Genomic DNA, 18,153 nt, shown 5'->3' with positions numbered 1-18,153 from the left:
CACAGAGCAAAGCTACAGCAAGAACCTTCGACAAATTTGTAACAGAACAAGCAGAAGCTTTTAAAGTTTTGAGGTTTTTATCTTTTTTCAAGATAGCCAGTCATTAATAGGAACATATAAAACTAAAATGAACTAAATGAAAATGGTTGGATGGTTGCATCCAGTGAGTAGTTGTCAGTGGTTTGATAACCACATGGTGATCTGTGACAAGTGGTGTCCCTCAGGGGTCTGTACTGGGACAGGTATTATTTAATATCTTCAACAGTGACATCGTCAATGAGGTTGAGTGCACCCTCAGTGAGTTTGCAAAGGATACCAAGCTGAGTGTTGCAGTTGACATGCTGGAAGGATGGGATGTCATCCAGCAGGACCTGGAGAAGTGGGCCCATGTGAACCTCATGAGGTTCAGTAAGAACAAGTGTGAGGTCCTGCACCTGTGTTGGGGCCATTCTCCTCATCCATGCAGGCTGGGAGATGATGTGCTAGAGAGCATCCCTGCAGCGAAGGATTTAGGGGTGCTGGTGGATGAGAAACTTGACACAAGCTGGCAGTGTGCGCTTGCAACCCAGAAGGCCATAAGGCCATGGAACTGCTGGAATGGGTACAGAGAAGGGCCACCAAGATGATTAGAGGTCTGGAACACCTCTCCTGTGAAGACAGGCTGAAAGAGTTGGGGTTGTCCAGCCTAGAGAAGGCTCTGGGGAGATGTTATAACAGCCTTCCAGACCTGGAGGGGCTACAGGAAAGCTGGGGAGGGACTTTTTAGAAGGACATGGAGTGATAGGATGAGGGGGAATCATTTTAAATTGGGAGGGGGTAGATTTACATTGGATATTAGGAAAAACTTCACTTTAAGAGTAGTGAGGCACTGGAATGGGTTGCCCAGGTAAGTGGTGGATGCCCCATTCCTGGAGATGTTCAAGGCCAGGTTGGATGGGGCCTTGAGCAGCCTGGTCTAGTGAGAGGTGTCCCTGCCCATGCCATGGAGCTTGGAATTTGATCATCTTTAAGGTCCCTTCCAGCCCTAACCATTGTATGAGTCTATAAAAGTTGTTTGTGAGGTTTACTAATGTTAACCTCTTCCTATTTTTTTTTATTCCAGTTCAAGCTCTAATGCATTTAGTCTCATGATTGCAAACTCTGAACACAATCAGTCAAGCAGTGGATGCAGGTAAATTAATGTGCATATATTTTGAGTAATTTGCATGTATGTAATGCTAACTGCTGGAAGCTAAATAGTGTTGTGTTTTGGGTTTTTGTTTTGTTTTGACTAAACTTGGAGGAGCACACGAGAAATCTTATATTTTATTCTTTTCCTGTCCATAATCAGTAGCATGTCCTATTAACCACTTGGTTAAATTAGAGCTTTGTATTGCTGCTCTGTGCAAGTTGTGCAATAATCTTTCAAGTCATGTTACTTTGTTTTGATTTGGTATCTTAACTCTGTAATTTTATTCTTGTGGCTCACTTTGAACCTTTTTGAAGCTTTTCTTTAAATCTTCTGCTCTTCAGAATTTAGTCTGAAGCCTTTGCCTGGGGGCAACCTAGTAGTTTTTTAACATCAGAATTCACCCATTGAGTTGGATATGTTCTGATATGTCCAGCAGCCATATCATCTGCCTCTTCTGTGTTCCATTCGCCAGGATTCAAGCCTCAAGTCTGTAAGGATAAACCAGCATCAGCTACAGGAATCCCTCTGTAGGAGCTCTACTTCTGACCCTGATAGCCTTGAGAAACCTGGTGACATTGAAGGTTCAGATCTGGACACTTCAGAGTGCCCTAGTGTACTTGTTGGGTCTCTTAAGTCAGCTTTTGATCAGGAGACCAAAGCTTGATCCTGAGCAGCTCATGGATATTTAGCTATAGCATACTGACGTTAAGACCCTTATCTACATGTACTTACCTGAAAGTGTTTCTACCTGATGCACTTCCTAGAGAAGTGGAAAATTAAAATTGCCCCTTTGCACCATTCGGTGCTTGAACTTATTTTCTGTGTCTGCTTTGCAGGCACTTGGAGATCTCGTTCCACACTCTATTTTCAATTGGAAATGTGTTGTGGAGTTCATGTTGCTTACTATAAAAGACAGAATGGAGCTAAGGCATTTCCTAATCTTTCTTTCTCATTGATTCACATTTCTTCACTGTGGGATTTTTTGGGGGGTTACTTACTACAATTTTCCTGATACTTATTTATTTGAAATTTCATTAATAGCTCTTTGCCCAGAAATAAATGGGAATCTTGATGGCACAGTGCTTTCCCCAGCTGTCAGGCATAGTAGTGTAGTGGGTTACAGAGCAGCATTTGATCATCTTTTAGGAATGGAACGTGGCTTACTCTGTCCTCTGCAAGTCATGCCTTTCCTGTGGTTGGCTGCTGTGCCTGATGCTACTGATTTTTTTGAAAAACATTGCTGAGTTGTATTACTCATTTTCCAAGGAGGCCTGTCTTCTATATTTGCTGCTGCTGTAGACTAATTTGGAAAGGTTTCTTTTCTTGCAAAAGAGTCTGACCGCTCTGTTGGAGCACACTCAGAGTACAAAGCCAGCAGTGGGCTCCAGATATTTCATAACCTTTTTCCTCTCTTCTTCCCTAGTGCTAGTGTGGAGGGCTCTTCTATTAATGAGGCCCTGTTTGATTGCATCAGTCCAAACTGTCAAGCCACATTGTAGATGTGATTTTAACACACAGCACAAACATAATGTTTCCCAAGGGAGTGCTATACTCTTTTGTCTTATCCCTTGCCATTATTTCTCAGTACAGAATGACTGCTGATTAAGCGAATGCTATGTTTCTCATAGTAGGTTGTGATGTAAACAAGAACAATGTGTATTCTCTAGTAGAAGCCAGCTTTGTCACTTTCAAAGTACTACTGGTGAAATACACACTACACCTGTCAAATGATTGTTCTACCTGAAGAACTTTTCAAACTTCCCAGAAAAAGGTTCAGAAGTATGCTTGAAAATTACCTGGAAGCTGCAGCCACTTTATTGAGCTCTTTGCACAGGGCAGTACAGTTGCCAAGACTATTGTTTCTGTAGTGGCTCTTGGGTACTTAGAGACTACCAGCCATGGCAATCGGGTGGTAAGAGAAGACCTTCCTTTTGATGGGAAAGAATTTTTTTCAGGAAGGTTTAAGAAAAGCTCTAGAATCCTCTTGATTGTTGTGACTGATTATTAGCTTTTAAAATCTACTCCAATGAGAAAGACAAGGTGATTTTTTTCATTTTAACCACTTCCTACCCATCTGCCACCCATCTTTGTCATTCTCTCCCTCCCTTCCCTTCCCTCCTTTTATCTTCCTTTTTGATTTTGTCAGCACCTCTTAATAATGGGGAGACATATCAGGAACTGCAAAGGCAGGCGATAACTTTCTGACGTTGCACTGATAGTCTGTGTAGTTTGACCTTCTACACTGAGACAGCACTTCTGAACATGCACCTAAGAAATGTGAATGCAATTTCTGTCTCCAGTCTCCTCTGATTCTTTACCCTACGTATTTGGTCAAGTTTCCTTATCTTACTTAATGTATTGCCATGCTTATCTGGGATACGTTGTTCCAGGGATTTCTCCATTTGTTTTGTTAACTTGATGCTCTCCCACTGCCATTCCCTTTTCAGGGACCTTTCTTATGAGAACCTGCTCGAACAGGAGGTGAAGACTTGAATGGACCTCCTGCTTCTCTCCTTTGAAGTCCATGAACATTTCTATGAGTTTGAATTTGAAAGGAACTAAGGAAAATACCACTAAAAAGGGAGGAGGGAGACTGTGGCAAAAAAATAAAATAAAAAAAATAATTACTGGGGTATATGTACAGCTGTACATAGAGAGTACACTTTACAGTATGGCTTCAGGTGGTGGTAAATCTTTCATTTTAAATGATTCTAGATTATTTAAGAATTACTGTAAGTTTTGAATGTTGATAATGCTGCAAAAGTTAATGTGTACAAATTTAGGTATGTGACAAGTGTCTGAGTATATTTGGGTTTTTCTGTGGATGGTGTGTCACTTCAAGCATTCAAGTGACATTTCATTTTTTTTGTCTTTAATTTTACAGTAGTGAGCAGTCCACTAAAGCCAAAACACAAAAGGAATTGCTGAAAACACTGCAAGAGCTGAAAGCTCACCTTCCCTCTGAAAAGAGAATTAAAGGCAAATCTAGTGTCCTAACGACTTTGAAATATGCCCTTAAAAGCATTAAACAAGTTAAAGGTAATCAAGCATTCTGCTACCTAGATAATGCTAACCTGGGTAAAACGAAGCATTTAAAATAGGAATCTAAATGTGATTGTGTGTGTAAAGCTGAATTTGTGATGTTTGACAACTTCTCTAAACAGATGTTTCATGGCGTTCCCATTTGTTGGCTCTGTTAACTTGTGTTCCTTTGGGAGTTAAAGCAGCTCTCCAGATGCTTGATATTTTATTTGAAAATTATTTTGAAAACAACATACAGCTTCATACTGTTTGAGCTGTCAAACAGATCAAAATATATGGTCACACACATACGGGTATATTGAGATGGGTAAATTTGAGTTACTGATGAGCAAGCTTTACTGAGGAAAAACTGGTTTGGAGCAGACTTCCCAACTGCCTGTTCTGTACTTATGCCAAAAGAAGATTTTGGCCCCTCGTTGCTTCCAGGCTGGATGTGTATTGATGAGATTTTTTTATTTCTGAACATAAGTTGTTTAATATTCTCATGTAGCCAATGAGGAGTATTACCAACTGTTGATGATTAATGAATCCCAACCTGCTGGACTCAATGTGTCATCTTACACGGTGGAAGAAGTTGAGACTATAACCTCAGAATACATAATGAAAAACGCGGTGAGTATGGTGACCCAAGTCTACAGTGGGCCTACAGAAGGTATTTTCTAGAACTAAGTCTCAGGCATGCCTTCTTTTAGCAAGGAGAATTGGTAGCTGGGCCAACAAGCTGATGAAGATCAGTTGGAGTTATTTGATGTTTCACCAGTTCTTTGTGTTAGTGTGATGGAAAAGTGATGACAGTGTTGGAATCGCTGTGTGTAGTATCCTCTTCTGTGGTATCTGCCTAGTCTTTGCAACTGGTATAGGCTTGCTGTGGGATCTAGTGATACTATATCTTCTCATACAGATAAGAACAGCTATGAGAATCAGTGTAGTTTTTAGCAATAAAGTGATAGTCTGACTTGTTTTAAGGAAATTCTGTGGTTTCTTAAAAAATAATTGCAGCTAAACTTATTAGACCCCCTTCCCCCTACTTTTTTTTCCCCTTGTGAAGCCTCTGCTTGAGTGTATGAAGTTCTGGCATGAATAAAATAATAGCATGATTGGGAACGTTTCCTAGCTTGAAGTAGGTGGTTTGGTCGTATCTATGAATAGTAAATGTTGCCTACAAGGTAAAATAAATAGGAAGTCTAGAGTAAACTGAGAATTTCAGCTAGATATCATAAACATTGTTCAACGGAACTGAAGCATCTGAGTTTGTGAAACTGATGTTCTGACGACAGCTCTTATGTTTGTGTATAGTGTTAGTGGATAGAGCACTAAAGGTTACGATGCAGGAAGCTCTTCTGCGTCAAGACGACCAGCAATGTGAAGTGATACACGTGGATTGTGTGTATGGTTGTGTGGGATTTTTTTCCACCTGTCTATTCGCTATTTTACCAAGTGGTTTAGAGCACTCTCTTCCATTTTGCAGTGCATGGACAAGCTAATGTACATAGCCATTCACAAGACAGTTGAACTCTGTAATCTAAAATATGCCTGTAACAAGCACAAGGAAAATGTGCTGGTTCATAGCTGGAAGCTCTTAAACTCTTCACTCATAAATTCTTCCTGCATTGTAAAATTTTTTGCTGTGATATTCAGGGCTTGTAACCCGTTCAGATGCTGGTGTATTATTCTTACTGCGTAGCTCAAAAGTGTCATCTTCATAAGCAGAGTAATTTTACTATATATCTCTCTAATATAACTAGTTCCTTAATTGTTTTTCTAAGATAAAAAAGCATTAATAAGTTCAAAATAAAAATTAAGTAGTACATACTGAATTGAGTAATGTTTTGAATTGTCTGAATAATCTGAGATTTTTGGTTTTAGGATATGTTTGCTGTAGCTGTTTCTTTGATTACTGGGAAGATTTTGTACATATCTGATCAAGCTGCTTCTATTCTCCGCTGTAAGAGGGGTTATTTCAAAAATGCCAAATTTGTGGAGTTCTTGGCACCTCAGGATGTCAGTGTGTTTTATACATCGACTACCCCGTACCGATTGCCATCGTGGAACATTTGCAATAGAGCTGGTGAGTGCACTCAACAGCAGATATTACTCCAACCTTTCAGTCATGCAAATGCAAATACTTCAACTGATTTTTAATAGCCTTCCCTCCTCCTTCATCACTTTTTGAGGGTACAATGCAAACCCATCATTAGAACACCTCTGAAGAGTTTTTGAGATCAGCAGGGCTTTTCTGATGGCAAGGTCTTGGGAGTATTGTTGTTTGTTGGTTCTCATGCCCTTTTCATCCAAATGATGAATGAAAACGAAGTAGATATTTGTGATGGAGGGGGGTTGCTTTCCACTTTTGGTAGCAATCAAATGACCACAGTTTTTCTTCAGATACAAGGGGGATAACATTCTGCCTCCTTCCTTTTAAAATGGTTATTATCTAAATTCTGGATACCTTGCTTACAGTGTAGGAAGATGTATTTCAGCTACCATCACTGTGTGTTCAGCAGGTGTAATTGTATATCAATTTAGCCTTTAAAAAATGATGTTAGGCATGCTGATGGGGAAGGATCAGATGTCTTGGAGAACTTGATATTTGTGGGAGGATTGTTTCACTAGTGTAGCTACAGCTGTGAAAAGTCAAGAAATAGCTGCCAGCTATTTTAACCAAACACTTGAAATTCAAGGTCTGCTCTAAATGTTTGAAATTACAACCCATTCTATACAAAGTCTATTAACTCAGAGTGTGAACTATATTTAATCTGAAAAAATATCAGTAATAAACACTTTGCGAGTAATGAATACATACAGCATGTTGGAAGGAACCTTGTGAGGTCTCTGGTCCAACCTCTGGCTCAATAGAGGGTCAGTGGTGAATTCTGATCATGTGATCCTAATTACAGATGATTCAGTCATTCACTTTTTTAATGTTTTCTGTCATTTTATTATGACTATGTATAGGTTCAGATTTCAGAAAGGCATTAAGTGGGTGGTGCCCGCTATCCCATGTATCAGCTGCCACAGAATATAATAAATGAAAGTATTGTGCACTGTGACCTTTGAAAGGCCAGAGCTTGCCTGGAAAATCAGTCTATGGCTACTGTCAAAAAGGAGGGAAATAGGTCAAAAAGATGAGGAAGCCTTCATGAAAAATACTCTTTTTGGGGGAAAGGGTGGGGGTGGTGGGAAGCAGATTTGATGATCTAGCTGTCCTAGTGCCTTCCTAGGGAAAAAAAAGTCAGATTTTGGGTCCCAGATAAAAAAAAAAAAATAAAAGTTTTGGTTGTCATAACAATCAGTAGAAAAACCGATAGGAGTAAACAGCTCAAACTGGAGAACTGTTTAGATATGGTTTTGGTGAAAGGCTTATTAGGCAAGCAGCTGTGATTCACATGCCAGCCTCAGAATCTGAGTGGCATCAGATGGAGTTGCATGTGCTAAGCAATGTACTTGAGCATACAGGACTTCAGGGAACATAAACTTTTTAGAAAATTCAGACTTTATCACTTAAGGAAAAATTCTTGTTTTAAAAAATTACAAGTTACTATGAGATAATACTTACGAACTATGTTTAATATTTCTAGAGTCTTCCACCCAGGATTGCATGGAAGAGAAATCTTTTTTCTGTCGCATCAGGTAAGGCAACAATATTGTAAGGCTTAGTGTTAAATTACAAACCTGTGCATTGCAGAAGTACTTAACTTTTATAAGAACCATTTGGTATGTAAGTTTCTTACTTCTCCATAATGTGAACATAAGGCAAAACATATGCATATCCTCTAGTTTATAAATCTGTGGAAGCTACAGAGAAAACTGCCAAGTGATTTCAGGAAGTTGCATCTTAAAAGTTAATTAGTGTGAATATTGACCTTTGCACCATAGAAGAAGCTGATAATGTATCTCTTACTGCTATGGAAAGTCTTCAGTTCGTGTTAATCGAACTGGTCTGTTCAGCACCTGCTACAGAGTCTCTTTTATTCTAGAAGACTAATGCCTAATCTTAAATTTATCTCAGGTGTAGTGTAGGGAAAGATACATGATGGCAACTTGACTTGTCTTTTTTGCATTTATCAGATTTTGAGTGACTTTTGGGTTTGCTTTTCTTCCTTATTTTCCTGCCCCCATTCACTTCAGTTGCTTTTATTTAGGAAATGCTGGACACTTTTCCATGTTTGTTCTTATTCTCATTTCCTAACACAAACTGTGGATCCTACTACTTATTTACTTCTGGAGTAAATAAATACTTACTGTTAAGGTACAAGGAAGTCTTAAACTAGCTGGAGACAATGCACTCCAACTCTGGAGTGTTGGGTTGGATGTACTGTAAGAGTTCTGCTGGTGGTGGTGTAGACTTGTTTTGTCCGAGTAAAGTTGGTTCCAAAAACTTTAGTTTTAAAAAGCTGTGCTGTTATAAGTTTAGTACAACAGATTTTAATTTTTTTTGGTCACTACGTAAATGGTTGTTTACTTTCATGACTATTCTTTAAGTAAACAGCTGTTATAGATAAGAATTTCTGAGTTTCGCATCAGGATAAATCCTGAGTAAAAGAAGGTCTCTGTTAACTGAGGGGATATAGCAGTCTTCGTAAAATGCAACTGTAAATTCATCCCTCTGGGTATAACGTCAGAGATCAAGGTTACTGGATCAACAAAGTAATTTAATCTGTCGTATTCTTTATTGTGATTTATTAGTATGCAAAGGATCCCATCAGAATTAGCTTCTATCAAAACCAAAAAAGCATTTGTAAAGTTCTTGGATGCTGCTTTAGGAGCTATCACACAGGCTTTGTCTCATGAGGAAAGTGCAATAGACAAAAATCTGTTTAGCATAACATGCATCTATTGAAATAATTAACTCTGTTTTAATTATTAGTGCAGGAAAGGAGCGTGAAAATGATATTTGCTATCACCCGTTTCGGATGACTCCTTACCTTATCAAAGTGCAAGATCCAGAACTAGCAGAGGACCAGCTTTGCTGTGTGCTGCTTGCAGAAAAAGTACATTCTGGTTATGAAGGTAATGCATGCACAAAGACGAGTTTGGTTTCCTGAAAGTAAGAACTGTCCTGTGTTCTGCTACAGAAATTTCCATATGGTGCCAGTTTCAGCCTAAGCAAGCAAACTGTATGAGTTACTGTCAGTGAACTCAAGCTTTGTTTAAGTGAAATATAATTGGTTTTGTTCTCTGCCCTTGCTGAGAGTCTGGGAGCTAGTAAGCTGCTTTCCTGTGTGCTCTTAGATGGGCTGTTAGACTTTACTCAGTCTTTAATAGAAACACGTAGCTTGAAGTATTTTGTGCATGGGAAACAACCCCAGTTGTTAATCTGCTTTTATTTTTTTTTCTCAGCACCCAGAATTCCTCCTGACAAAAGAATTTTTACAACTACGCACACACCGACCTGTTTGTTCCAGGATGTAGATGAAAGGTAACTTACAAAAAATACTGTTTCAAGTTACTGATAAGCCAGCTACCCAGTATATTTACAAGTATTTTTAGGATTTAAGATGTCTGTGTGGGGTTGAAAAATTGTGTGACTACTGAAAAGGATTTAACACAAGGAAAGTACATCCTCCAGTTTTCACTAAGCATTAAAACCTATTATGCTGTGGTATTTAAGTGGAAAACTATTTGCCTGCTAACAACTCCTTATTCTTCTATTTTCCTTCCATCTGAGGCAAATCTGGACATAAACTGAATTAATGACAATTCCTGTGCTATCATTACCTGCATGAGCTTCTCTGTTTTCCTTTTAATTTTGATCCAATTAATAGGAAGCAATATGTTGCTGTCACTTTCTGCTGTTCGACATAGACCTGGAATATTTTCTTTTTTAAATGTATCATTAGATCTGAAAAACCAAACCAAAAACCAAACAAAACACTCCCGACATTCTGAGTTCTCAGTTCAAACTGCAATTTTCATAGTTCTTGCTGCTGTTATCTGTAAACAAAACCTACTCAAATTCTACTGACTGAAGACTTCACATTGTTTTGGCAACCCTGGAAGCTGATTAGAGTAAGTATTCACATTTCAGAGTAGAATCAGATATGCTCCTGTGATCCCAAGGCATACTTAGAGGTTTAGGAAATAAGGTGCAAACAAAGCTTTCCTTTAGTCTCCTGGATTGCTTTTACTTGGGGCACTTCAAAGGATGTTGAGGTGATTGAAATGAGGCCCATGAAAAGAAGGAAAGATAGTCCAGTGTTAGAGGACATTTGTCTGAGGAGAGTATAATGTCACAAGCTTTTAAGGATAGGGAAGCACTTTGGAATATTGTAGTGTTTTAAAAGACTTTACAGAGTTAAACACAGGCTGTTTTCTTCACGATGGTTACTGAGGTGCTATGTGGGATTTTTACCTTGATTTTATTTTTTTTCCCCCTTAGTGGGAAGCTAAGTTGGCTGCAGTTGTAGCATCTGACTTCTTCAGAATGCTTAAAAACAAGAGGAGTAGAGAATCTCGGTGTATTAAAATTTTCTTTGCAGGTCTAGGGGTGGGGGTGGGGGGTGGCTGCAGACAGAGCAGCAGCATAATGGACAATTTTGGTGTCCAGTGGTATCTTTTGGGTGGGAATCTTCTTGTTTCTGAGGAAATAGTCCGTTCTTGGCAAAATCTTTGACTGTGGCAAAGGAGAGAGGGATTGTGAGAAACTGGACTTGATGGACACGGTTGGACTTGATGATCTTAAAGGTCTTTTCCAACCTTGTGATTCTGTGAAAGGAGGTTGTTGGGAAGCTTGGATAAACTGGAGTGAATAAGGTTTAAAAAAAAAAAAAAATTGCAGTTTGACTCTTGAGACAATTTGTCTGCAGAGAGGTCAGGCCATCACTCTTACTGCGGCGCACATATTTGTTGTTAAACAAGAATTGGAAAACGAAGCTGTTGGGAGACTCCTCTAGAAGATGAGAATGGCTAATCAGTGGGGATAAGTTTGGAGTTTAAGATGCAGCTATTTTTAGTTAACTTGTGCAGACATCATGGCTTAGTGTGAAGAGTTCCTGCAGGATAGGAGACAAAGTAATGCTGACAAACTGTTTTTCTATGGCATGATTTATACAATCTCTCTCAACAGCTTAAAATGACAAAAGAACTTATTCCAGCACAGTTCTGTCCTCTTCATGGATTTTTCTCTTGCATTCATTCCCACATATGCTCCAGGCCAGCTGCCACTTTGCAGGGTTGGTTCATCTTTTCAAATAGACTAATGGCACAATTTTAAGCTTCCCTTCCTCCACGCACCAGTTCATTTATTTCCAGTAATCACTTACCAGAAATGGCAGGATTACTGAATGGAGAGCTTTGCCGTTACTCTTGGGCTGGGCTGGAGCATGTACTGTAAATCGCTTCTCTGTGGCAACTATGGAAGCTTCTTTCCTGTTAGTCTGATGTTGCCACTTACTCTCAAACACCTCACAGTGATTACATTTTGGTCTGATAGTAGGACTTTGTTTCATTTATTTATGTTGTGGTCTGCATGGTTGGTTTTGCTTTTAATTATTTAACTCCTGAGAGCAGTGACAGCCAGATATATGCATATCCTGGTAAACATTTGTAGTTTATTACTCTTAAGCTCTCCAGGGTTAGGCAGACTATACAAAACGATAGATCCTTAGAGAAAGTGGAGTCTAATATTCAAAAATATACAACTGAACACCTGCTGTTGAGTGAGAATTGTTTTTAATATAATGCTGAAACTGTTGCCTGACTTGCATAAAATAAAGTTAATTCTGTAATCTGTGTTCATGAGTTGGAAAAATGTTTATTTACCTTAACTCTGCAATTGGATCTCTGCACAGAATATGTTAAGTAAGAATAATTATTTTCCTGAAACTAAATGGATTAATCCTGCATATATTTGTCTTTGAAATGTATTTGATACTTGATGTGAACGATGGATATAAGTTCTATATAGCTCACAGTGGCGTGATCTTAGTAAATGAGTTTAAAGCAGTTTCCTATTTAACTTGCAGTAAGAATGTGAAGAGGCTTCTTTATGTAGTTTTGACACTTTAAATGTCATTCTGTAAAACCACTAAACTTGTTGCCTCCCCTCATCAGCCATTTTTATGCCATATGTGCATTTGCATTCATAAAATGAGTTTATTAACTTAAACTCTGAATTATTTTGAGTTACTTATTATGAGGAAGCAGAGTGCTGCTGAGACACTGAATCTAGTAGCTAGTAAATTAGGTATTCTCAAATACAGCATTATGCAATCACGTAAACGCTGCTTGTAAGGGACTGCTGGAGGTCTCCACTCCATCCTTTTGCTTGAAATTAAACTGTTTCCCAGTTCTGGATTAGGTCACCTGTGGCCTTGGCTCAATAATGCCCCAAAATCTCCAAAGACAGAGACGAGACAATCTGAATGGGAAACAGTTCCTGAAAAACTTTCATGTTGTTGAAAAAGTTTCCCTTAAGCCCACTTCAGCCTCTCAGGCTGCAGTCTGGGGTCGTTGCCCATAGCTTTATTGTCTGGCACCACCAAGAAAATTCAACTCCGTCATGTAAATAGCTCTTTCCATAGTTGTGGGAAGCTCCTGTACCAGCCTTAACTACTCTGTGCAAACAGGCGAGTCAAGCTCAGTTGCTACCCGTTGGTCTTACAGTCTCGATGCCCAGCTCTTTTAGTGAACTACATGTGGCTATAAAAATGTGTAGGGGGTGTAGTTTAACCAGGCTTTTGTAAAGCAGGTGGTAAAGAACAGGAACTGTGCCTGTTGTTCTTCTCACAACATTACCCAAAGTCATTCGGAGCTGATTGGTATTTTAAACTCCTCTAGACTGTTCCTGAGTGCTTTGAACTTGGCAGTGTGTTTAAATGTCAGCGTGTCAAAGTGAAGTGATTTGGTGTGAGTTTCATGCCAGCTTCAGCTTTGTAAAATTGTTACTTTAGATCATCCACAAGTTTTTAAGACTTGTTATTTAACTAATTAATCAGCTCAATGAAGCATTAATTGCTATACTCATTTCCCACTGAATATCTCAAGCCCTTTGGGGGAAGGGTATGTTTGACATTTTCGGGAACTGATTTAATTCCAGTGGGTTATTGGAAGTGCAGCGTTGAAGGCATTTGTCCCATAGTGCTTTTGAGTTCCAGCACAGCACAGGTCCTGTCTGTGAAGCACTGCAGCCAGGGTGTTCATTAAAGCTCTTCAGATACCTGAGCATCTTTCTGCTCCTGGGCCTTTGGCAGTGAATGGGGCTGGAGGAAGGTACACAGCACTTCCAGTTTACAAGATGATTTGTTGGCAACTGACAACTTCTTTAAACATTACTGAGTACTATTGACTTAATGTATGCTTTGGGAGGGAAAAGAGGTAATGTTTTTGTCAGTCAGATTTCAGAGTAAGGTGCAGATGTCCTCGAACTTTCACTCTTCTTAAAGCATTCATATTAAGTGATCAATGAAAAGTGATGCAAATGACTAATTTGTGTGATTCAATATTGTGAGATTGTGAGTAGTCGTTGATAATGCACAGTAATTCAGTAACATTGCTTTTAATTATCTATTTTAATGAATAAACTTGCTTCCTTACAGCTCCTTTATGAATTGAACTCTTAACTTGCCTGTGAGGATTCTTTCTTGAGTCCTAGTTAACTACCATGTTGCTAGTTCAGCTGTAGTAATCCTGTGATCCTTAGCCTTGGCATGAAGCCCATAGATTGAGGCACTATTTACCTTTGTGAGAGTTTTACCAGATTAAGCTTTATTAATGCTCTTTTAAAATTAGGGTAAGTATTTAGAGCTAGGCAGAATAGAACAGACAGAACTGCTGCAGCAGACTTTCACAAAAAAACCCAAAAACTCTCTTGTTCAAAGACTGTTGCTGCTATTAAGTTGGCCCTGCTATTTCTCCAAACTTAAACTTGAAATTATACGTCGTCTTAATAGGAGAAAGAAAAAATTTACCCTTAAAACAGAAAAATTTTAAAGATTAAATATACATTTATTCCACTTGATTTTTTACTTTCTTTGTTTTTCTTTCCCCAGGGCAGTACCTCTGTTGGGTTACCTACCTCAGGACTTAATAGGAACACCAGTCTTGGTCCATCTTCACCCAAATGACAGACCTTTAATGCTAGCAATCCACAAAAAAAGTATGTAATCTCTTACTGTGGCAGAAATACAGTGGTTTTTTTTTTCCTGAAAGTTAATAATAGTGACTACAAAGACCTCAGCAAATTGAAGGTGAAAATTAGTTGTGACTGAATTTTTGTGTAAGCAAATACTGAATCCTTTATAACTTGATTCTTAATGCAAATAGATGAAAATGAGAAATCACTTAATTTTATGTTTTATATGAAACATATGTCTGCTGTAAACAAACTGACTGTAAATGAGTATTTGATGCATAAAATTTTCTCGTGAACGCAATGATAGAGGTTGTCATACTTGAAACTGTAGACTATATTTCATAGACAGGAGCACCCATTCTGGCAATGCTGATTTGTTAAACTTTGAAAGTGTGAAGCTGTTTCTTCAGTTGTCTGTAGCTTGTTGTGTTCTGAAGGTGATTTTCTTGACGCAGTCCAGTAAATTAATGAGGGCTGCTTATTCTGGTAGTGCAGCATTTCTAAATGTCCAGGTGTGTATCTGGTATTTGTTCTGTCAAACATTATCTTCTGCTATTGGAATTCACTGTAAAATCCTGAATCATTAAATAGAATTGTGCAAATACTGATCTGAAATTTCTTTTTGAACCATTCATTACAGTACTTCAGTATGGAGGACAGCCTTTTGACTATTCACCCATCAGGTTTTGCACCAGAAATGGAGATTATATAACCATGGACACTAGCTGGTCCAGTTTCATCAACCCTTGGAGTAGAAAAGTGTCATTTATTATTGGAAGACACAAAGTTAGGACGTAAGTCAATACACTGTTTGGACTTCTAAGATTTTTATTTTCCCTCCCCTCAGGTTTACAGAGTGATCCTTAAGGCAGGCATAAGGGATTTTGGGGGGGTAGGGCGGGGTGGGGTTAGGGATGTCACGCATACAGATTGCTTCCTTTTTAAATTTGGGGTCGTGATATAGTAACTGCTTTAAAAAGAGATTTGAAGTCCTTCAAATTCTGCCAATGGTTTCAAGAGTTTCTTCAAAAGAGGGAAGTCATGCTCAAGGCGAGCAAGGGTATGTATTTTATCATACTCAAAGGTGGCAGATGCAATAGAATAATCACCTGATTGCTAGATACAGATGTTAAATTGAAGTTGTTTCCTTTCTATGCTTGAAGTACTTGCATGTGTAATGGGCTTGGATATGTTTGGTTTATGCAGGGGTCCCTTAAATGAAGATGTCTTTGCTGCTCCCAACTATACAGAGGATAGAATCCTTCATCCCAGTGTTCAGGAAATCACCGAGCAAATATACCGGCTGTTACTGCAGGTACAGCGTGTGCCTTTGTTAGCCTTCCCACTGAAGAAAGGGCGTTTATCTTTGTGTGACACTTTGTTTAGCTGTCTACTACTGTACTGGAATTTCTGGCCACAGCCCTGGAAATTACTGAACTCCTGATTACCAGACAAGAGTTACTAAAGTATGTTAAAGCTGAAGTTGGCATTTTAAGGATTTCATGCACCTCATGGAAAAAAAAACCAAACCAACAAAAAACCCACCCCAAATCTGTCTAAAATAAATCCTTTTTTCCTCATACGGAATTACTGGTAACAGTTTCAGTGCTCGTGTACATGTGTGTATGTGTTTATATATAAAAAAAATATATTTTTTTTATTGTTGCTAACAGCCTGTGCACAACAGTGGATCCAGTGGCTATGGAAGTCTAGGTAGCAATGGGTCACATGAGCACTTAATGAGTGTGGCATCCTCCAGTGACAGCACGGGAAATAACAACGAAGACACTCATAAGGATAAGCCGGTAGGTTTGGGTTTTCCTATTAAAGTATGTGGCACACAGCATACTGGTAAAAGTGAGATTTCTTTTTTTACTTTTACCATAACCATTTCAAATTAGGCAAGAAGAAAGTATGAGGAAAAACATAATCTTTTTTTGTTTAACACTGAAAAAACCTTTCTGTCTAGGGGATTAAAGATTTCTGGTGCAGGCAGTGTGTTAACTTATCCTATTGTCTGTTATATGTTGGATGCTGTGTTTCTGGGGAAACCAGCTGGATATTTGAAAGCAATTTCTTTTGGGAGGGGAAAGCTTGTAATTACTGCTTTCACAAAAGAAACTAGAAAGATAAAGTGCAATAATATCTGCACAACCAAGTGGTAGCTTGACTTTGATCACTTCTTATGTTGTAAAAATACGCTATATAAGATGAAAATAAATTGAATGGAATAAAATCAAAGATTTCTTGAACTTAAAATGTAATTTTATTGTAGTTGGGCCACTGCTGCAGCAGAATTAAATTTGTGTGCTTAACAGAACTATTCCATAGGCAAAGTAAATCCACATACTGAACATGAATGCACTCAAAATAACTGAGCCTTTTAACATCTCTAGTCATTTTCGCTTTCCTGTTATTCTTCCCAAATCTGTTGTAGCTTGTTGAGTAGTGCTTAATTTTGAAAGCCAAAATTTTCCTTTATTTAGTCATACTGATTATAGGCTGATTCTCCCAAATCTGACTTCTGTTTCTCTGATGCTGCATGGCAGAGTGCTGCTCTTGCCAAGGCACTCATTCTCACAGAATCACTAGGTTGGAAAAGACCTTGGGATCATTTAGTCCAACAATACCTGTCGTCTGCTAAACCACAATCCTGAGCACCTCATGTACTTTCCTGGATTTCAAGTCCTTAAACACTACTGGCTTCAGCACTCTCAGGATGCTTTTGTTTGACACACATTTCAGAGCTATGAAGAAGAGTAATGTTTAAGGAGGTCTTGGTTCTGAGGGAAACAAATGCCTGTCTTTCCATCACTATATCCATATGGTGAAGACTGTTATAATATAGTTTTATAATATCCTATCAATGCTTGGTTAAACTTCAGGCCAAAAAAGTTCTCAGTCTTAGTAGCAATATTATGTTTACCAAGTGATGCTGGGTTTGTCAGCTATTTTGTTGGTTTTTTTGTCTGAAGTCTTCTGTGTAATGTATATTTATATAGGTAATGTATATATAGGTAATTTATATTTACCTATGCGAATCATTCAGCCATTTTAAAAAAATGCAGAGTAATTGTGTACAAACACCATACTTGAAGTTTATTCTTTTTTGCCAATTCCCAAAGTTACTCTGCTGCACAACAGAAGTCTAAACATCAGGATTTCTTCTTGATTAGACTAATTGTAAAATAGAAATTAGGGTTAGATTTAGTCTATTATATTGAGGCATCATTAGCCATGATTTTTGTCAGACTTTTTGAGTAACTCTTTAATGACCTGCTTTCAGGAGGTTCGTCAAGATGCCCGTAAGGTCAAAAATAAAGGACAACGTATTTTCACTGACAGTAAAGCAAAACCGGAGTATAAGAAAGAGCCTCTTGCAGGTAAAATATTAGCAAATTAAGCATAACTCTATTGTGCTGGTGCCTTGTATAATATGAAAGGAAGAGGTTTTTTTGTGGTTTAGTTCTAATCCATAAAGGAAGCATTTTTATCAATTAAAATACTGTATTCAGCTCCGTCTGAGTTGGTAATGGTATAAGGCACAGCTAAGGTGTGTCTTAAAGCTGTTGTTTTGAAGTACCTTATTTCTGGCTTGTGTTTTCGTACAAGCCTGATCTCTTAGGTGGAGGAAAATGTTATGGATATTGTCTTTCCTGCTTGTTTTGTAGCCTCGGGAATTTTTTAAGTTGATGATTGAAACCCTTATGTTCTGCATAAATTAATAGTTTATTCTTCTAATAATTTGTTGTAACTTACAAGTATTAGAGTTGTCCTCATACTGACTGTGTTTCAACTCAGATATCTATTCTCTTATAGCCATAATATCTATTCCCTCTGGATCCAGATGCATCAACCTAACTAAGCT

At 38.3% G+C, this 18,153-nt stretch overlaps 1 protein-coding gene across 1 annotated transcript in view; it reads left to right on the top strand.

The window, feature by feature from the left end:
* Nucleotides 1-18,153, top strand: part of PER2 (period circadian regulator 2) — a gene marked incomplete at its 3' end in the record, with an annotated part of 30,183 nt that overhangs the window by 633 nt on the left and 11,397 nt on the right. Inside the window, exons 2-13 of the mRNA XM_084267276.1 lie at nucleotides 1,103-1,171; nucleotides 4,056-4,210; nucleotides 4,704-4,825; nucleotides 6,080-6,281; nucleotides 7,792-7,843; nucleotides 9,081-9,223; nucleotides 9,554-9,632; nucleotides 14,203-14,309; nucleotides 14,926-15,079; nucleotides 15,492-15,600; nucleotides 15,959-16,090; nucleotides 17,575-17,668. Of these exons, the coding sequence (XP_084123402.1) occupies nucleotides 1,103-1,171; nucleotides 4,056-4,210; nucleotides 4,704-4,825; nucleotides 6,080-6,281; nucleotides 7,792-7,843; nucleotides 9,081-9,223; nucleotides 9,554-9,632; nucleotides 14,203-14,309; nucleotides 14,926-15,079; nucleotides 15,492-15,600; nucleotides 15,959-16,090; nucleotides 17,575-17,668 (1,418 nt within the window). The remainder of the gene's footprint in view (nucleotides 1-1,102; nucleotides 1,172-4,055; nucleotides 4,211-4,703; nucleotides 4,826-6,079; nucleotides 6,282-7,791; nucleotides 7,844-9,080; nucleotides 9,224-9,553; nucleotides 9,633-14,202; nucleotides 14,310-14,925; nucleotides 15,080-15,491; nucleotides 15,601-15,958; nucleotides 16,091-17,574; nucleotides 17,669-18,153) is intronic.

This window comes from Gallinula chloropus (assembly GCF_964237585.1).
Source record: "Gallinula chloropus genome assembly, chromosome: 8".
NCBI lineage: Eukaryota > Metazoa > Chordata > Aves > Gruiformes > Rallidae > Gallinula > Gallinula chloropus.
This window is presented reverse-complemented; position numbering and strand designations above follow the sequence as displayed.